The sequence below is a fragment of the Corylus avellana genome, chromosome 1, assembly GCF_965113065.1.
Source record: "Corylus avellana chromosome 1, dhCorAvel1.hap1.2, whole genome shotgun sequence".
Taxonomy (NCBI): Eukaryota; Viridiplantae; Streptophyta; class Magnoliopsida; order Fagales; family Betulaceae; genus Corylus; species Corylus avellana.
This window is the reverse complement of record NC_142490.1, coordinates 41,668,059-41,688,801: the sequence shown is the minus strand read 5'-3', so window position 1 is coordinate 41,688,801 and position 20,743 is coordinate 41,668,059. Positions and strand designations below refer to the sequence as shown.

At 32.8% G+C, this 20,743-nt stretch overlaps 1 protein-coding gene across 1 annotated transcript; it reads left to right on the top strand.

Moving 5' to 3' along the window:
- The first annotated feature begins 3,544 nt into the window (after positions 1–3,544).
- LOC132171150 (Protein kinase superfamily protein) lies at positions 3,545–7,455 on the top strand. Its single transcript, XM_059582391.2, has 4 exons — positions 3,545–3,673; positions 3,948–5,112; positions 5,333–5,788; positions 6,912–7,455. The coding sequence occupies exons 2-4, from the start codon at positions 4,384–4,386 to the stop codon at positions 7,182–7,184; spliced, it is 1,458 nt and encodes a 485-aa protein (XP_059438374.1). The 5' UTR covers positions 3,545–3,673; positions 3,948–4,383; the 3' UTR covers positions 7,185–7,455.
- Positions 7,456–20,743: the final 13,288 nt, after the last annotated feature.

Here is a 20,743-nt window from a genome sequence, read left to right as displayed (position 1 = left end):
GGAAGTTTATCGATGGGTTTATTCCCACGTGAAAGGTTTTTGAGAGATAACAATCAAGGGTCTAGATGAGAAGAAAAAAAATCGAGGGTCACGATTTAACCAAAAGTTTTAGTAACCAAACGTTGTCGTTTTTCTCGCCGTGATCTAACGCCGTTTCATGAGATGGGATGGGACATGGGAGAACGTCAATTTTCAAACAGAATGGTCAAACTCTAGATTTTCCTTCCAATCCTAGAAATCATTTTGTATTATTTGTTTCTCTCTCCCACTCCTCCGGCTCTGTCGATCTCTTCTTCCACACAGACGAAAACTGGGGCTTTGAGACGAGAGTGGAATTCTTGGTGTGAAATTTTGCAGGAATGTTGTTGGTCTAATCGATGGTAGTTGCTATTCTTTGGGGCTTTCTTGGTTTTTTTGCTGAGGTTGTTTCGTTTCTCAGAGGTTTGACATTGTAGACAAGGGTGAAGATGTTTTAAATAACTTTGATTTGTTTCCTCTGGCTTTTGTTTGTGAGAATTTTGGGTTAGTTTCTTCGCTGCGCTGGTATGGAGGAAGAGACGAGAGAGAGAGAGAGGCGAACAAAATTATGGAATTAAAAATAATATTTAAAAAAAATAATAGAGGGTAAAATAGATAATTTATTGAATATTAGCTTGACTCGCAATAGGATAAGGTTAACTCAAATATAATCTATTTAATTAAACGAGTAAAATAAATATTTCAAACACAACACGTCAATTTAGTATACTAAATAATTGGGCACGACCCATCTGACCAATTTAGTTAATGTCTCGAATCATCTAAACCCGTTTTGGCATTATGTAGATGACAGTAACATGGACAAAGTCACAAAGCGGATAATTTTGACACATACAAACAAAAGTTCACACAAATTTTGTTGCTGCTGCTTCAAACCTTCAAGTCCATCGCATCTAATGCACCCATATTACTCCATTGGGTATTTTGTGGAAAAGGTCAAATCAAAGTTGTTTGGGATTTTCCTTGTCGACTGTTTCTCTTCCACTTTTAAATGTCAAAAAAAGAAAGAAAAAAAAAGACAGTGAAAGAGATCACATGAACATAAGAGACTAAGCTAGCCTTTGTTTTTCTCTGTTGCACAACACATGCAGCTTCCGATTTCAACAGACAAGAAAAAAGAAAAACAACATAACCCACCAACAAAGCAAGAAGTAACGGTTCAAATTAGATAAATCATACAAATCGTGGAGTAGGTCGGTAGGCGCTTTTCGTGTTTGAGAACGACGATTTGTTCTTCCCTTTTAACATGTGTTTGGGATTGCGATTTCGTAAGAATAATTTATGTTTTTAAAAGATATCGCAAAAGTAAGGCGTTTGGCATTGTGATTTAAAAAACAATTAATTTAAAATAGGAAAAAAATCTGTGATTTCAATTTAAACCAAAATCATGAATTCGTATAACAAATATTTAATAAAAAAGTAATTTTTGACATGTGTTTACCAAATGTCTTTTCAATTTTAAAAAACAACAATTTTAAAATCGCACTTATTGAAACCGCACTTTCAAACGGACCTTTAACTTATTAAGGGGTTGAAATTGAGAAGGATCTAGGGCTCTGTTTGTTTTAATGTAAATGTTTTTTTTTTTTTTTTTTTTGGGTGTTTGATATAAGCGGTCAAATTTAAAATATTTTGGATGGGTAAGGAAACTTTATTTAATTTCTGTATGATGATTTTTCTTTTAAAAAAAATGTAAACTATTTTTAAGTTTGAGTTTTTCTTTCTCAAATTACTAGAGTTTGTTGGACCACTGCCAGACTTTTTGATGCAACGTAGGATTTTTGATGCAACATAGGATTGTAGCGAACAAGAAAATGAGCAAGTAGAAGGGATAAATATTTCCAAGATTGTGAGACTATCACAAAAATCTAAGAAACCTTCTTAAAAACTATAGATTCTATCTATAGTTTAAGGAAAAAATAGTCTTGGAATATATTTATAGCCCAAGACTCTAGCTCTAAAATAACAATGAAATAAAGTTGGTTTAGAAGTCTATGAAAGAAGACTAAACCAAATAGAAGACTAACAGAGAACTTTATTCAAAATAAAAGATTGAAAGATAAGATAGAATAACAAACTAACAAATAAACCTAGTTTAAACAAAAGACTGAAATGTAAAATAGGATAAAATAAGATAAGCCGTTCTAAATTATATCTGCATCACTTTTGTCTAGAGTTGCTGAAAGTCGCACGGCCATGCTCATTTTCTATACAAGCTAAATGCCAAAAAATATATATATATTTTCTGAAAATATTATTAGACCGCTTCAAATGGATATAGTTTTTCTTTAAACTGAGTTGAAAAAATGTCCCCTAATTTAGCTTATAAACCCTTAAACATGTAAAAAAATATGTTTTTTAAATAAAAAGAAGTCTCCCAATCCAATTAGAAATAAAATTGTCTGCTTCAATCAGTCACTCTTTAGCAAAAGTGGGGGAATGGGTTGGGTTTAAGAATATTGTGAGCCATTTGAAATTATAAAATATAATAAAAAATAAAAAAATCTGTTTATGCTTATCTTTGGCAAACGTGGAGATCCTTTCACTGGCTTTTATTTATTAATACTCACTCCGTTTGGTAAATTTCTTTCTCTCCCTTCAATACTATTTATTTCTTTTTTTTTTTTTAAATCAATGTCAAAATATTTTATTTTTATTTTTTATATTACATTATATATTTTATATATCACATCATTTACTATTTAAATAAAAAAATTACTATAAAATAAAATTTTTTTTAACTTTTTATATTTTTTTATATTTTTTTTATACAAAACATTCTTATTTTTTTTCTATATCAATCCACTCAGCTACGGTATATAAAAGGATAAAGAGTTTACCAAACAAAGCCTTAGGACGTAAGGATGAGACCCGCACTCCCAATGGTCCCAGATTGGTAAACACCCACCACAAATTACTTCAAATTCTTTTCGCCAGAACCAAACTTCACGTGGTGCCAATTACTCCACTTCCAATTAAAATAAAAAATAAAAAAATCTTACAATGAAAGATGAAAATACAAGAATATAATGAAGATGAAAATATTACATTTTTAATTCAAATTAATCTCATAAACTTTTCTATTCGTTCTAGCTCGACACTTCCGCTCATCGCCCACCACCGAACTCTTTAACCACGTTCAAACACTCACTAACAAAGTTTTCAAAACTAACAAAGGCGGTGACTTTGGTGTTTTATCGATCGTATAAATTATAGACAAACACAGAAGTGAAAGAGAGGAGTAGTATAACACACCGTATCTTTGCGGAAACCGTAGATTGGCTGGGTCTTTTGCGAAACTCCCTCCGTACCTCATTCTCTCCGATAGCGACACTTGGATTCTCTCAGACGTTATTAATTTAATCAAACAATTCTCTGTCTCCGTTTTTTCTGACTTTTTCTTTGCGGTCCCCATCACTGGACCCCACCTCACCTTCGTAGACCTCAACATAAATATCGGGTCCATGGAATCTACGGCCCCCGTTTACATTCGTATACTATACGTGTATAACAGCTGAGAAAGAGAGAGCGTAATCTACCTACCTTTCTATCTATTTCTTCTTCCTACACGTTTTCTATGGGGTGATGAGAAAATGGTCCAAATACGCCTCTTCAAAGTCATGATGATTTTGAGGTGAGCCTGTTTTTTTTTCTCAGACCTTCTTGTTGAGTATAATGGGTTGTTTATGCATCTGGGTCTTCCGTATTTTGTGAATAATTTAATGGGTTTATGATTGTTTTGACGCAATTATTGGGTTTCTTCTGTAACTAGTGGGGTTTACAATCATGGGTGTTTCTTTGTTTTCAATATAAATGAGTTTACTTTTGTGGCTTGTGGGCTTTTATTATGTTTGTTTCTAGAGTTTTTTATTGATTTGTTTATTGAGTATCTGTGTGGGATTTTCCAGGCTTTCACGGAAGGTGGTATTTGACTTTGAAGCCAAAAGAACGGTTTGTTGCGTTTGGTTGTGATCAGTAAATTTTGATGTCTGGGAGGCCTGTTTGTGGATGGGATATGATGGGCTTCGACGGATTTTCGTTCTGATGGATGTGAATTTGGGGTATGGAGCGATCTCATTCATGATCGGACTTCAAGGATTTCAATGGTTCTTTGATTTTCATGAGGGAAAAATTTGATTTTTGGTAGTCAACTTGTCAATGGTAGTTGATGGGTTTTAGGAAATTTGGTTTCTGGAGCTTTGAAATTCATATACGATTGTTTGAGGTACTCCCTCTTGATTCTAACCCTTCTTTTCAGCTAGAGGAGAAGAAGAAGACTAAAGGAGGCTTGTGGGTCTAACGTCTTTTAGGATTTCTAGGAATTACTGTGACAGAAAAAAAAAAATGGCAGAAGATGCTAATTCTTGGATTAGGAGAACAAAGTTTTCTCATACAGTTTGTCATCGGTTGGACTCTTCAATACTGGTCCCTATTCAATTTACATTTGAGCCTGAACGAAATTCGGGTTTGAAATCAAGGCCAGCAGCTACTGTGAAATCGGTTCCAAATAATTCGAAGATTCAGCGGAATCCTATTATAAACAAGCAGAGATCTTTGTCCCCTTTACCTGAAACTTCGCTCTCTGACGCGTTTAAGGAAGCAAGGTCAGAGCGGAAGAGATCCATGACTCCCCTTCCCCGGAGAAGGGAACCGGAAAAGGGAATCAGGGGAAAGTTCGTGAACAAGGATTCCCATGCAGCATCCAATTCGAGGTTTCCGTCGAATTCTAGCCCGCTGATGCACTTGGCTTCGCTGAAAGTCAATGAAAAATCGAAGACCCGAAAGGAGTTATCATGGGCCAAGTATTTTGATCATGGTGGAGGAAGGGTTAATGCTGTGGAGACAGTTGATGAATGGTGTGTTGATCTGTCTAAGCTGTTTCTTGGGCTGAGATTTGCCCACGGGGCGCATAGTCGGCTTTACCATGGTATATACAACGATGAACCTGTTGCTGTCAAGATTATTCGGGTGCCTGATGATGACGAATTTGGAACGTTGGCTGCTCGTCTAGAGAAACAATTCGTTAGAGAAGTCACCCTTCTATCTCGTCTCCACTATCAAAATGTCATAAAGGTGATCAAACTTTTCCTTTATGATCGAAATTGTTCATTGACTTATTTATTTTTGTAATATGTTGTTCACCTATTCATATAGCTTTAAGTTTTTATTTCATTGGGATTGATTCTCGAATCTTGGCTAATATTGTCATTATTTGTAATCCGTTAACACAGTTGGAGAAATACAATTGATTCTCGAATCTTCCTGCTGATATTATTTTGATCTTTTTACACAGTTCGTAGCAGCATGCAGAAAGCCACCAGTTTATTGTGTCATCACAGAGTATCTGTCAGAGGGTTCATTGAGGGCGTATTTGCATAAGCTCGAGCGTAAATCACTTCCTTTAGAGAAACTAATTGCAATTGCACTCGATATTGCTCGTGGGATGGAATACATTCATTCTCAAGGTGTGATTCATCGAGATCTTAAACCCGAAAATGTCCTTATCGACCAGGACTTCCACATGAAGATTGCTGATTTTGGTATAGCTTGTGAGGAGGCATACTGTGATTCTTTAGCTGACGACCCCGGGACTTATCGATGGATGGCACCTGAGATGATCAAACATAAATCTTATGGGCGAAGAGTTGATGTGTACAGTTTTGGACTCATCTTATGGGAAATGGTGGCTGGAACAATCCCATATGAGGATATGAATCCCATACAGGCTGCTTTTGCAGTAGTGAATAAGGTTTGTCCCCGAATTTCACGTTTTTTCTTGATAGCACATATGAAGCTTAATTCATCTTCATGGCTTCATTCTTCATCTCCTCTATTGTTGTTGTTGTTATTATTTGTACTTCTATTATTATGTCTATTACTCCATTATTGTTTTCTTATTTATGCTGGCATTCTCTTGGTTTTCTGAATTTTTTAGCTGTGCTAGATGTTCTTTATGTAAGAGAATTCCTTTCAAATTGTTGTAAAAGGACTTGTCCTGCTTTCTCTTTTGTTTCATTTTTTTTTTCTTCTTCTTCTTCCTTCCATTTTTCTGCCTTCCTATTAGATTTCAGTCTTCAGTAGTTGGAAGTTATTTTACTAAAACAAACCACAAACCATGTCCAATCACTGTTTCATTCATGCTGCAGCCAGACAATCCTCAAGCATACTCCTTAGAATAATGTTGTGTAACCTCATGGTCTTGTACTCTTTAAAAGCCATGCTTTTCTCATTTTAAATATGATATGAGTTGATTTATATTTAAAGTGGAGATGCCCGTCTCATCATCAGTGAGAATGCGGTGAAAATTTATCTGGTTTGTAAAGTAGTGGATGATTGTGACATAGAGACATGACAGTTAACTTTTAATGTGAACTTAAAATGAGAATTGAAATTGAAAACTCTGCCTTACGTAAAGTTGTTGGAGTACGCTTAACCTCCGGATTTTTTGAAATCACTGCTTACATAATTTACAAGAACATTTTGTAGTCTTAGGTGTTGTTTGTTAAACAACATCACATTCCCCCACATTATTCATCTCATTTTTCAAAAAAATCAACATTAAAACATTCTCACTTTTTATATCACATCATTTATCTTTTATATCACATAATTCACTTTTTACTACTATTTAAATAAAAAAATCACTACAAAACAAAATTTTCTCACTTTTCTATATTAATTATTACACTCATTTTTGTCCTCACCAAATCATGAACTGCATTGTAAAGCCGTTGTTGTTTACCAAACAAGGCCTTACATATTTGTGTTCCTTTGGGTACTTTAGCTTTCTTCCCATGTTGTCTCTCTCTCTTGTCAAACACAATTAGACTTGTTTTTATGGATGAATTCTAACACCAACTTTCCCATTTCAGAATTTGAGACCTGCTATCCCAGGGGACTGTCCGCCTGCCATGCGAGCTTTGATTGAGCACTGCTGGTCCTTGCATCCCGACAAAAGGCCCGAGTTTTGGCAAGTTGTGAAGGTATTAGAGCAATTCGAATCTTCACTTGCCCGTGATGGAACCCTGAATCTGGTACAAAATCCTACTTTCCTAGATCATAAGAAAGGGCTTCTTCATTGGATCCAAAAGCTTGGTCCCTTGCATCCTACCAGTTCATCAACGCCTAAACCTAAATTCACATGAATCTTTCATATGACCTGGCTTTTGTAGCTCACCAGGTCCATTGTAATTAAAAAAGGTTTGTTTTCTGAGCCTCGTTTATTGTATTATTCTACATTCATGTGAGAGTGAATGAATAGATTGGTAGGCATGCATTGAGGTGAAAATCTCTTTTATCCATTATAAATACAAACAGATGACAATTAGTGTACCTGGCCTTCTCTATATTGGCTGAAAAGAGTATGTATGTTTTGGAAGGCTATAGAATCCCAGGTTCACCTGGCTGTATGCTCAATAGTTGTGTGTGTGCCCCTCTTCCCCCTCTCCCCACACTTGAGAGTTCATGACTGCTCATCTTACAATTTTGCTTTCATACCACTTTGTTTTAGAACTAGTGTTGATGTTCTTATCAATTATGAGAAGAATAACTACTTACAAAAAATAAATAAATAAAATGAAAAGATGCAGAATTGCCTGTACACTTTCAGAAATAGTTATCTGAGTTAGCAGTGGTATGGAGGGTCAATTTAAACATACCAAGACCTTTTAAATCCAAAGAACAACTATCAATAATATATGTTAAATATACATAGTGCATTTAAGTTTTATACCCAAAGAAAACTAGATAAGACAACTATCACTACAAATAAATAAAAATGTAGCAACTACTAGAAAAGAGGAACAAAGTAAAACACCCAACAGAACCATTTGTGCCCTAAATATATACCAATACAAAACAGAAAAATACCAATAAAGAAAAAGTAGAGATATAAGAATCGAGAATTCCAAGAAATTTTTTCAACGCAATCTATTAAACTAGTATTTGTTCTTAAAGCACACTTAGATTTCATTTCAACTTATTTTTTTGTGTATTTGTTTGTATTTGCTCCATAGCCCCAATGTCCTTCTGCCTTGCCATATATGCAGAGACACGTGAGATTAGAGTAAAATACCTGTAATGTTTAGATGCATAGACAAACAGATATGGTCATGGACGTGCATGTTTTCATGTCTTTTTTTCTTGGATGTTGGGTGGTATGGAATTATGGGTACAAGTATCTCTAAGATGAGAAAAAGGAAAAGGAGAGGAGCAGGAGTGAGGACAAGACTGACAGTCTCACGTTCTCTCCATGTCTCTTCCATGATCTTTCATTATTGAGATCCCGTGTCGCTTCATTCTGAATAGGAAAAAGGAAACGAGATGTGACACAAGTCTTCCCTCAAATAGTTGCACAAAGTTTTCTTGTAAACAGGGGTGATGAAAATTTTCCTATACATCTGTCTTTACGCTTTGTATATTCTTTTAAAATTATTATTTAACTAAAATATTATAGTGATTTATCATAAATCTCATAATAATTTTCAATGTCATGTTATTTTTTGGGAGACACGAGAAAGACATGAGTGTGACATGCAGCATTATTCTTTAAAATACACGAAAATCAATTGCTATAGGTCAATTTAATATATTGAAAGCAATGAAAGGGATGATTTTTTTTTCAAATTTCAGTTTGGAGAAAACTTTGTTTTAAAAAGTTTAGAGCTTGTTTGTAATTGCGTTAAGGATGTTAAAAAATGCTTTTAGTACATGAAAAGTTGTACCAAACAAAAATTAGTTTATTTAATAAAAAACTTTCGAAAGCACTTGTGCGACCTTTTTGCTCTAAAAAATCCAAAATCTGCAATTTGGTAGAAGCTTAAAAATGACGGCTTTTTTTTAAAAAAAATAAATAAATAACTTTTTTAGACTTTTTAAAAATAATAATAATAAAGAAAAGTTTTATTTTTCGACGCAATGTCAAACGAACTCTTATTGCATGGACATATCGAATGGATGGTTTTGACAATAATGAAAATCTTCTGTTACTAGCCTTCAATTTTTTATTATTATTTTTTTTTTTCTACAACTTTTTAACTCTATCACTAATTGCAAGAGAATTATGATGAATTATCTCAAAATGGTCCAAATAAAAATTTGATTGTGAAATATGGTCCTTATCCCGAAAGGAAACTAGAATCCTCTCCGGTTGAAAAAAAGAAAAAAGAAAAAAGGAACCTGTTAGTTATAACATGAGGGTAAAATGGTCCAAATAAAAAGTGAAATTATCATTTTATCATAACTAAAGAAAATGATTGGTGTTAATATTTTACCTATATTTTTTTCGGGAAATACTATGTGTTCTCCTGATGTTCTTCCAACTATGATGTGACTTTTAAAATTATTGTTGAATTTGAAATTATTATTACTGACTTTTAATCAATTGGTAATTTTAAAAGCTACATCACAGTTAGGAAAACACCAGGAGAACACTAGAAGAACACCTAGCGTTTTTCATTTTTTTCATATCATTTTACAAATCAACCATTAAATTTGTAGATTTATGTGAACCACACATAAGTCAATAGTAAATCACACAAATCTAATAGTTGATCTATTAAATTTGTAAAAAAATATTTTTTTTTTAAAAAAAAGATAAATTATTCACACCAATCATTTATTTTTAAGTAACGTTCCTCTCCAGTTGATTCTGGTCCCCAAAAGGTAGACATGGAAACATTAATTATAACTTTGAGTTGGGTGAGAAATGAGAATGCATTTATCGATGGGATTTATGGCACTCACCTATCATGCACGAAGATTAATTTGTTCAAGATATTCCCGTTTCTGATATTTTTGTTTTCAAATTCTCTTCTCATCGCCATCCAAGTTCACGGTTTTCTTTCTTTTATTATTATTATTATTATTTAAAAAATAAATAAATAAATTGTACAGATACAATGTAACTTCAAGCCCCAACCAGAAAATCACGGTAAAATCATTGCAAGTGTTGTAATTTGATTTGTCAAATTTGACTTTTTATTATGATGATTATTATTATTGTTAACCGCATGCCACGTAAAGTGCAGAACTTGTGCAGATACAATGAAGCTGCCACCCACACCAACCGTGAACATTCATGGAAAATTTTTAGTGGAACATTTACAATTTGATTGTTAGTTTATGGTCAATATATAATGTGGTCAAATTTTGAACCAACCGTGAGAAATTATGGTAAATGTTTAGTTGAAGTTTTTTTTAAAAAAAAAATTTGATTGGTAGTTTATGGTCAAAACGTTGATTTGTTTTGTCGAGTAATGTTACAAGTCTCTTTTGTGTCCATCTTGAGTCGTTCTAAGATGTAAGAAAATCCTATTAGATATGGTATTTATGCCACATTTATTTATGATTACATTTAATATAATTTCGGTTACAATTATATTTATTATAATTGTTTCAGTTACAATATCAATGAATTATTCTAGCAAAAGATGTTATGGAATTCAAAAAGATGTTATGAAATTTATTTCATTGAGTGATTTTGCTCATTGATGGGAGGAACAAAATCAATAACAATTAAAAACAAAGGTCTCTGACCTACCTATAAAAGGCTATGTGTATTCTATCATTTTACACGATATTATACTGGTAAGCATAGGTCATAATAACCTTTCTCTAAATTTTGTTTTTTTAGTTTTCTGGATTATCTGTTGCTGAGCAGTCTTCTTCACTTCGCTTGAGCAAATAATGGCTGGAAGTATTTATATAATTAATTATTCTGCTGCTAATTTTATTGTCAATTAGCATTTAATTATATATAAAATTCTTACACAAAAATGATGTGGCTATTAAAATTACTATTGAGCTTGTGATTGATCATTATTAAATTTTGATCAAATGATAATTTTAATAGCCATATCATTCTTAAAGGAACCCGAAACTTCTAAAATTACTCTGTTTCGATAGCTGCATTGCATGCCACGTGAAGGGGTTGCAAAACTCAACTTTGACAATTTTAAGGAGGAAGCCCACAAATTTGGACTAGGATGGGCTTGCTTTGAATGTTGGGTTTGTGCGGTCGTTGAAAATGCATATTAGGATTTTTCTACACTTGGAGATCTCTTTTCTTATCTCTAGCCCTTTTTCTTATTTTTGCTTCCCCTTCTTTGAGTAGGGGTATGTGAAGGGGCTGAGGGGCTTTTTTGTCTGAGTAGGGAGCTTCGTCGGAACAGGAAGTTCACCCGCCCGTTTACCCGAGCAAGGAAGTTCCTCTCACAATCTTTTTGTTATTAATATTCCTGGCCCTTCTTCTTTATACAAAAAATAACAGTAAATCAAGATCCGTTATAGGGAGTTTCGTCCTTATCCGAATGCTTAGAAAATGTGCCATTCTTTGTTTCTGGGTTTTCCATATGGATGTAATTTTAAGTAGACAAATCGGAGGAATTTTTCATTCTTTTAACTCATTCTATTAAATTGACATATGTCTTTAAAACACGTAATTCTCAAATACATATTTTAAAATGCATGTAAGAATCATAAACTCTATTAATATTATGAAAAAAATACATATGATAATCGCATGCTTAATGACATATGTCAATTTAATAGATTAGATTGAAAAAAAAAAAATCTTCCAACTCAATTTCTATGAAACTTTTGTTCATGTTGAGTTCTTTCAACCAAATCATAACCCGTTAATTTTGTATTATTAGATTCGTTGGACGACCTATTTCTTCTGACCATTCTCGGTTGTGTTTTTTTTTTGGTTTAGGAGAAAAGAATAGGATGTGGGGAAGGTGTTGGGTAAAGTTGAAAAAGGAAATCCTCATCCAATGAAGTACAGAACTTTGGAAGGAAGGGTTGCCCCAAAAGTTGTGGAGCTAGAAACCCCATATCCATATGCCTACAAATATTTTTACTTTATATGAGACATTGAATTGCCAGAAGCCTCACCGAATGTGGAGAAGAGAAAAAAAGAATGATTAATTTCTTAATTAATTATATTACTTTGTTGCAGGACTTCGTGTATCATTCGTGGCCCTTAATTTGTTATGGACTTGAGACCATCGAATCAACTTTACTCGGAAAGATCAGGGTCCCACGATCGTGCATGTTGCTAACCAAGCTAAATTAGGATAGCTAAAAACAAAAACAAAAAACTAAATAAGGATAGAATAATGGAAAAAAGTTTTTTTGAAACGTACTATACTCATTCATTGATAAAAATCGTAAGCCTAAAGCTCTTACAAATAGAACAAAAAGCTTTGAAGTAAATCATAGCTGAAGCTAAAGATACAGTCATCAATAACAGACCAAATCAACCATAACACAGCATCCACTAACCTATGACTAATCATCAGGTTTAAAAATCAGATCTGCATCAAACAGACACCATCTAATGCATAGGTAGCGCTTATTCCTCGGCCTTGAGAGCAAAACCCCCAAGCCGATACTTATTCCTCGGCCTTGAGAGCAAAACCCCAAGCCGATACTCATCCTCCTCAACCCGAAGGCCAGGATAAAGTTCACATCCACAACCCAAGGGTTTGGACCAGTAATAATGAAAAAAGTTCCCCAACATGTTATGACACAAATTTCCTCCAAAAATATCCTTTAACCCACATAAAATGAAAACATGATCCTCTCCAGTCCATTTTAAATTGAAAAATATTCAGTTCATGGTTATAATTTATTCTTAGAAATCCTAGAGCCACAAATGAAACACATGCTCACTAACAAAAAATACTAATAAAATATTATTTTCATATTAAAAAAAATATAAAATATAAAATAAGGGGTGGTTGGCCAGCCCATTTGGGGTGGCCGGACCACCCCAGTTGGGGGCTGGGGTGGCCAAAGCCACCCAGACAACCCCCAAGGCCAAATCTAAAAGAAAAAAAAAAAAAATTCACTTGGCCCTTGGGGTGGTGGCCGGACCACCCCCAAGGGCATGGGGGTGGCTTCAACCACCCCAGACGGCTGGTCTGGAGTAGCCGAAGCCACCCCAGCCCCCAATTGGGATAGTCCGGCCACCCCAACGGGCCAAATAAAAAAAAAAAAAAATAGTTTGGCCTCCCAAGGGCCAAACAAATTTTTTTTTTTTTTTTTTTTTTAGATTTGACCCTTTAGGGTAGTCATGGCCAGACCACCCCCAAGGGCCATGGAGTGGCCGAAGCCACCCCAGCCCCCAACTGGGGTGCCAATTACCACCCCTTATTATTTTATTATTTTATTTTATATTTGTTTTTAAGATAAAATAATATTTTATTATTATTATTTGTTAATGAACATGTATCTTATTTGTGGCTCTAAGAAGATTACAAAGAAAAAATCCTAATCATAAACTGGATATTCTCTAATCCAAAATGAACTGGAGAGGATCCTATTCTTATAAAATGGTGCTAAGTGCCTAAGCATTTAATATGCACATTAAATATTAAAGGTCATTAATAGCAGTTTACTAACTAAGGTTAACCTTTTTTTTTTTTTTTTTTTTTTGGTTAAACGTGAGACTAACATTTTGTTTTTCCACCAAGGTTAGAATTAACGTTAAAAGTTGAAGACCTAACGTTGTATATATATATATATATATATATATATATATATATATATAAGTTGCATTCTAAGGACCTACACGGTAACACGTGACACATTGAAAGGACTAAGTGGAATAATTTGAGTGGGCTGTAGGAAGTCAAAATCCATTAAAAATAAAAGTGATGGAAAAAAAAATAAATAAAAAATCAAAGTGTAAAAAAAGAATACAACAACGTTAGATTAAAAGATAAGAAAAAACGAAGGGAAAAAAATAAAAAATTCAAAATGTTAGATAACTCTATGTTAATGGGATAATTGAATAGAGATTAAAATTAATCAAAATATTATCCAAAACATGAAGATTCAATTATTAAAATATCAAGAAGAGTACCTTAATATGATAGTAGTTTTTACGTATAAGCCAAAAAATATCTTCTTCTCCTAAAGCAACAGTCTTTCAGCCACATATGCAGAGAACTTGAGAAACAGAGAATGGAGAAAAAATGTATGCTTCTGATATGACTCATCAACTTTACCTTGTTTAAGTTAACTAAAATTTTCTAACCTTGTTTAGATGTGATTTTTCTTCTTCTTCTTCTTCTAAGCCAACGCTAGCTCTTTATTTTATTTTATTTTTTGTTTTTTTATCTAATCTAACGTTAGGTCTTTCGTTTTTAACGTTAATTCTAACTTTGGTGAAAAAACAAAACATTAGTCTTATGTTTAACCAAAAGAAAGAAAGAAAAAAAAAGGGTTAACCTTAGTTAGTAAACTGCTATTAATAACCTTTAATATTTAATGTGTATATTAAATGCTTAGACATTTGGCACCATTTTATGTGGGTTGAAGAATATTTTCTCCAAACCAGTTTCGAGAAAATTTCAATCCTGACTGCAAATACGATGATGCATGATTCTGTTTTTAAATAAAGAACAACCTTCAACAGTATGTTGGAATATATTTTCTTAAATATTCTTCAAGGCTCTGAAACTCAAACAATTTTCAAAAATTTCCCAACACTCGATATCTCAGAAGCTTTAAAGGCACAATTATTATTGGGTTTTGCTTACATTTTTTTTTTGAGGAAAACTTTATGTATATTATATTATGCACAAAAGCAACATTTTTTTTGTGCATTCTTTTAACAATTCAAGTATCCATTATCCAAATTATCGGACGGCCACGTGGTGTAATATAAGCATGCCATATGTCCTAAAAATAAAAATAATTAAATTTTTTTTAAAAAAAAAACCTAAACCCTAAGACCGGCCATCCCTATGGCCGGAATGGGGTGGTCAAACCACCTTTAATGGCCTTGGGACTCTGTTTTGCAGCCTCCACTACGATGTTGATGATCCTCCGGAGACAATTAGTGTAACACCCAAAAAATTTATTAGGATAACCAAGAATACTTTAGTATAAATATTGGGTTTAAGTTAGATCAAATATATTTATCTAATTAATGTTTTCAGTTGGGAATAAAAAAGCTACATTATAGTACAGTCCAAACTAGGTGCACTTTCATGAAGTTCTAGTAGACTTGTCAAAATAGATTTTTTGGAGTGTTAATAAAATATTAAAGAATTTTATATTCTTTAAGATTATCACACCTAGCATTGATGTGAACAAATGGAAAATTCACGTTGATTTATATATGTGAGGTATAGTCCAACTAGTGTTGTTTATTATAATAATAAAACAATGTTAAAAAAATCTGATGCGAACTTGGACTCCTATTTGAGTAATTTTAGATGACTTACTTGTATCCTAATAACAATGACGTGACTATTACCATTTGATCAAAATTTAATAATGATCAATCACAAGTTTAATAGTGCTTTTAATAGCCATATTATTCTTAATAGAACACAAATAAACCATATAGAATTACTCCTCCTAATTCATCTCTAGCTTCTATATTATTCTACGACAACTTCTATCTAATTAAATAAAATAACGATATTTTTAAAAAGCATTTTGTACTGGACTTCTATACCCCTTTCTTTCATAAAATACCTATTTTATTGCACTTCTAGAGTAAAGTGCAGTTCACGTACGCCTGCTTGTAGTGCACTGCAGCTCCTTCAGGCTTCAAGTGCGTTCCAGAATTTGTTTAATGAGTAGAAAAATATATAGTCTTAAAGCTTTAGAGCTACTTTAAGCTCAGAAGGTAAGTTCAAAATTACTTACCTGCATTATTTTACAAAGCATGTTAAGTATATTTTGTTGAGCCCAAATACTTTAGTTACACGTAAGAATATATTTTGAAATGTTTTACATATGTGTTAAATAGAAATGTGTTTCCAAAATGAATGATTTATAAAAAGAAGTTGAGTTTTGGAAGGAAAACGAGATTTGCGAAAAGAATAATGATATGAAAAATATGATGTTATGTATGCATATGAATGCATGTAAAACGCAGCGGTTAGGTGGGGATTATTCGCCTAACACTCCAATGTTATGAAGGGGGAAACAAAGTTGCCTAATAGCCTAGCGGTTGAGTGGGGTTAGACGCTCAACACCTCAAAGCTATGAGAGGGATAAATTATTAGCAACCTTGCGGTTAAGTAGGGTAACACTTAACAAATTCCAGGGGATAAGTGGGAGTATAAATTCACTATGTATGTTATGAAATGTTATGTTATGATATGATATATTATGCAAAGCTACGTACTTAAATTATGATGATTTTTAAATGATGTTTTACTCATTATGTTATGAACTGTTTTACTGCTTTATATTATGAAATGTGAGGTTAATTATGTAGTATGAAAATGCAAGAAAATATTATTACGATTTATTACTATGTATCAAATTATCTATCATCTGGTTTATCATTTAGCCATACGTTTATTAAAACTCATTTTTTTAAAAACTCTGCATACATGGTTGTTTAGTAAACATTGGTGATAAGATTGATTTTTAAATAAAGATTGGGTCACATTATAAATGGTCAGTTTGCTTGAACTTTCTGAGTTGTAGACTCACACTTCTACTTGTAAAATTATAATGATTCTACAGATGTCACTACAAAGACTATCGTTGATGATATGTAGGCCTGATTAGACTCTTATCTTGGAGGCTTGAGGGAGGCTTTTACTTTTGAAGAGTTATAAGTTAGTATGGTTAGTTTAGTTGTATTTATGACGTTGGTGACTCATTGTATTGGGGATAAAGTTGTGATGTCATAATGATGTATAATAGAAGCTCTGGTATGTATTTATTAACGAGTGTTGATTATAAAAAGGAAAGAAAAATATATTACTGATTTTCTGCTATGTTATATAGTAAGAAAAAAGTAGTAGTGTCACGTGAGAATTTAGATAATTTCACTTACGGCTTGCCTGGTAAAGTTGGGTCGCTACAGTTAGACAATATTTGCGATACGATTTGAAATCTAGGTGGGAAAAAAAAAAGAATAAGTGAAAATCTAAGTACTAAAAAAGTTATTAATCATATATTCTAAATAGAAGAGTATTTGAGTGGGCCACTTATAATTTAATATCCCTAACACCTTTTTTTTTTTTTTTTCTAAATTATATCCCAACACCTTGTTTCTAAATGTCTTTATTAGTTTGCACTTTGTTGCACTACTCAAATAGTACTTTGGCCGATCTACAAATTATTATAATTTATGATTTAAAAACAAAAACCCCATTTTGAAAGCCAATTCGGGCATATTATCTTATAAATGGGTGAGGTATTATGGTGGACTTGATATTTGTAAATTTTTTGTTGGGTTATGCTCGATTATTGCTTTAGTATTTTGATCAGGCTAGGCAAACTTAATTAGGTGACACAGATCAATGATTTTGCAACGTACTTGATTGTACTTAAATATTGTTCATGCTATATTGGGTAAATAATTTAGGGATTCATCCTATATTTAGAATTTGTGAAAATAAAACTTTTTTTTTTTTAATTAACTGTAATATATATATACTTAGATGATGATCATGACCAGACAGACTGTTCTGGAAGAGCTAGGGTCCCCAGTTGGTGGGTGTCAGCATCATCGTGACCTTAAAGTTGCATCAATTATCTTCCTCCATTAATATTGCTTTGGAAAGTCTAAACGTTGAAAAAGAAATTGTAAGGTCTTTGTCTAGCCAACACAATTTCCTTATGTTTGCTTTTTGTCAAGCTATCATCACTCCGATCACATTGGTTAAGACTGAATCATTTATGGTCTACCATTGGTTTTGGATCGAATATCTTATACTTTGTTCGGATAGAGATTTTCTACTGTAAAACTGTTCAAATCGTTTGTATTTTGTAATTTGGTAGTAAATGTGACGAAGTTTCTATGGAGCCCACATGTTTGTATAGATTTTAAGTAGCCTTCTCACCTATTATAGTAGGTAGGGCGCCCCAAATGATTAGTTTCTCTCATTTTCTTTATTTGAATCGTTGAATATCTAGTTAATTTGTGCTTGATTGTGTACGGTTTGGCCCTTCAAAGCTCTAGTAAAAAAAATCCAATACCCAATAAAGTAGCTACAATATTAGAGCTTTTTTTTTATTTATTATTATTATTATTATTCAATATTAGAGCTTGTTTGATATTGAATATCTAGTTAATTTGTTCTCGATTGTGTTTGGTTTGGCCCTTCAAAGCTCTAATAAAAAAAATCCAATACCCGATAAAGTAGCTACAATATTAGAGCTTTATTTATTTATTTATTTCTTCAATATTAGAGCTTGTTTGATATTGCATTAAGAAGCTTATAAAGTTGTGCTAAATAAAAATTGGTCCGTTTCAGTAAAAACACAATTTTTTTTTCTTCCTAATAGACAAAAACTTTATTCTTAACACAATCTTAAACAAGCTTTTAGTCAATATTTAGAACAACCTAAAAAAAATTATAGTTTAGCCCTCGAATTCTCGAAAAAATCCTCAACATTTACGGGATCAAAATCCTTATAATTGGAAATTTCTGTTATTATTATTATTATTATTATTATTTTTATCTCTAGCTAATTATTAGTCACAGGACTTGGGCATGGAGCCCTTTTGCTCGGACAAAGATTCCTTTCACAACTCTACAATAGTTTTTTCTATGATCCTATCTATCTAATTATTTAGTCAAAAGAATTACAAGGAATCCAAATCCACCCCTACCAAACATGTTTTTGGCCATTGCGGCGAGGAATTAATATTGAATGGCACCCACTAAAAAGATTCAAACCTAGCTATAGCTAGCTAGAAGGACTCAACAAGAAACATTATCGTTGAAGATTGTAATAAAATATGAAGCAAGAATACGTGTCTGATTCTCTTCCTCATATATATAAATAAATATATATAAACCTCAAATTTCCAAAGTAAGATGGTCCCATATCCATATAGTTCCTCCGAGAGACGAGACTGGTCACTTTCAAATCACCCTTAAAGAACACCCATATGTTATCTGTGGCATGTGGCAATAAGACTCAAAGCTACTTTATAGAGACTCTTCTCTTTTTCACTGTCTTTGATATAGTGCTCTTGACGTCTTCTGCATTTCCTTCCTGGAAACGACAAACAAAAACATTTTTGAGCATGTGAATACAAAGTTAGGGTTTTGAAGAAGTTGTGATCTTTGAATGTGATGATCGAGGTTGGTGCTTTTTTACATCACCCTTGATGATGCCATGCAATCCTGTTGGCTGGCTTCATCATCATCATCATCATGCCTTACCAACCACGTGTGTGGCTTGGGATTGGAGCTAACCAATCAAAGCCTAGCAATTATATATATATATATGATTAATGGGTTGGTTGGATAAGATTAAAAGGTGTTTGCAACAGTAAACTGATATAATTATTTGGACAAAAGCCAAAATCTAATATAGATTTCTTAAGAAAGAAGAAAATGAAACCCCCAAACCAAGTGGATTTTGTACTACCACCTGCCTAACTTCAGGAGAAGGATCATCGATTTCTATTTCAGAGGAAATTGAGAGGAGTCAGCTCTCCTTTTTATAAAGGTAGAATGGTCTAAAAAAAGTGAAATGACCATTCTAAGACTGACTCATCTCTATTTCCTTTGAAATGGATAGGATTGACTGGGTCCCTAATCTTGTAGGGTATTGCATTGAATTATTTTATTTCAGATCAATCAAACAGGTGGTACTGCTTTATTAATTAATTAGCTTTTCTTAGATGGTCTTATGTTCATGTTTTATTCACTTTTTCTTCTTTCTTCTTGTAATTTGATACATGGATTTACATTGCTTTTGTTTGTTCTTGTCAGGGCATTTAAAATTTTCAATATTCGATAGTAAATTAATTAATTATGTGTATAAATGGTACGTGCTTCTCTTATTTTGTGACGATTTGTTAAATTACTATTTATCGTAAAAGTTGAAGTTAATAGGAATGGGTAAATTTAATTACCTAATTATTACTTTAACTTCTTCTCACGTGTGGGCTCAAACTCTCTTTTAATAGGTAAGGCCCAACACGCGCGTGAAATATTTAATTGAAATGGGGGGTGATTTGACGGAGTTAAAGTTCAATCTTAAGACTTTGGCTTTGATAAATATACATCTTCTTATGATGAGTTTAAGTCTTTTAGAGATAAATTGTAATTTAACATGATTGGACAGTAGTTTGAGAAGAAAAGTTAGTCAATTTCCATCAAATTTTAATGAAAATTATAAATTTAATCACTTAATCATTACTTTAACACTCATCCTCACGTGTAGGCTCAAACTCCTTTTTAATAGGTGATGTCCAACAAGTGAAATATTTAATTTAAATGGAGGGTGATTTGACGGAATCAAGGTTCGATCCCGGTACCTTTGGCTCTGATAAATTTACATCTTCGTATGAGTTTAAGCTTTTGAGATAACTAGTAATTTATATTAACTAGTAGTTTGAAAGTCAAATTTTAATGAAAATTATAAATTTTTTTCATAATGGTCAAAGGTTTCACACGAGATCAGCAAATTATATGACCGTTGTTAATTGTATCAACATAAGAAAAATGTTTTAAATCTGGAATAATATATTAAACAAAATGTCTGAGGTTGTTAAAGCCGAAATTCATACAGTTGTAAAAAAAAAAATGTGTGAGATTTAAACGGTCAAAGACGGTCTGATCGGCCCGAGGAAAACAGGGAAGGAGCAGCCCCACCACCTCCTCAACTCAGGAAACTTTTTCCAGGAGCATATAATGATAATATTTTGCTTTCACCTTTGGCTTTCTGCTCTGATAATTACAGCAAGCTTTCTAAAAAT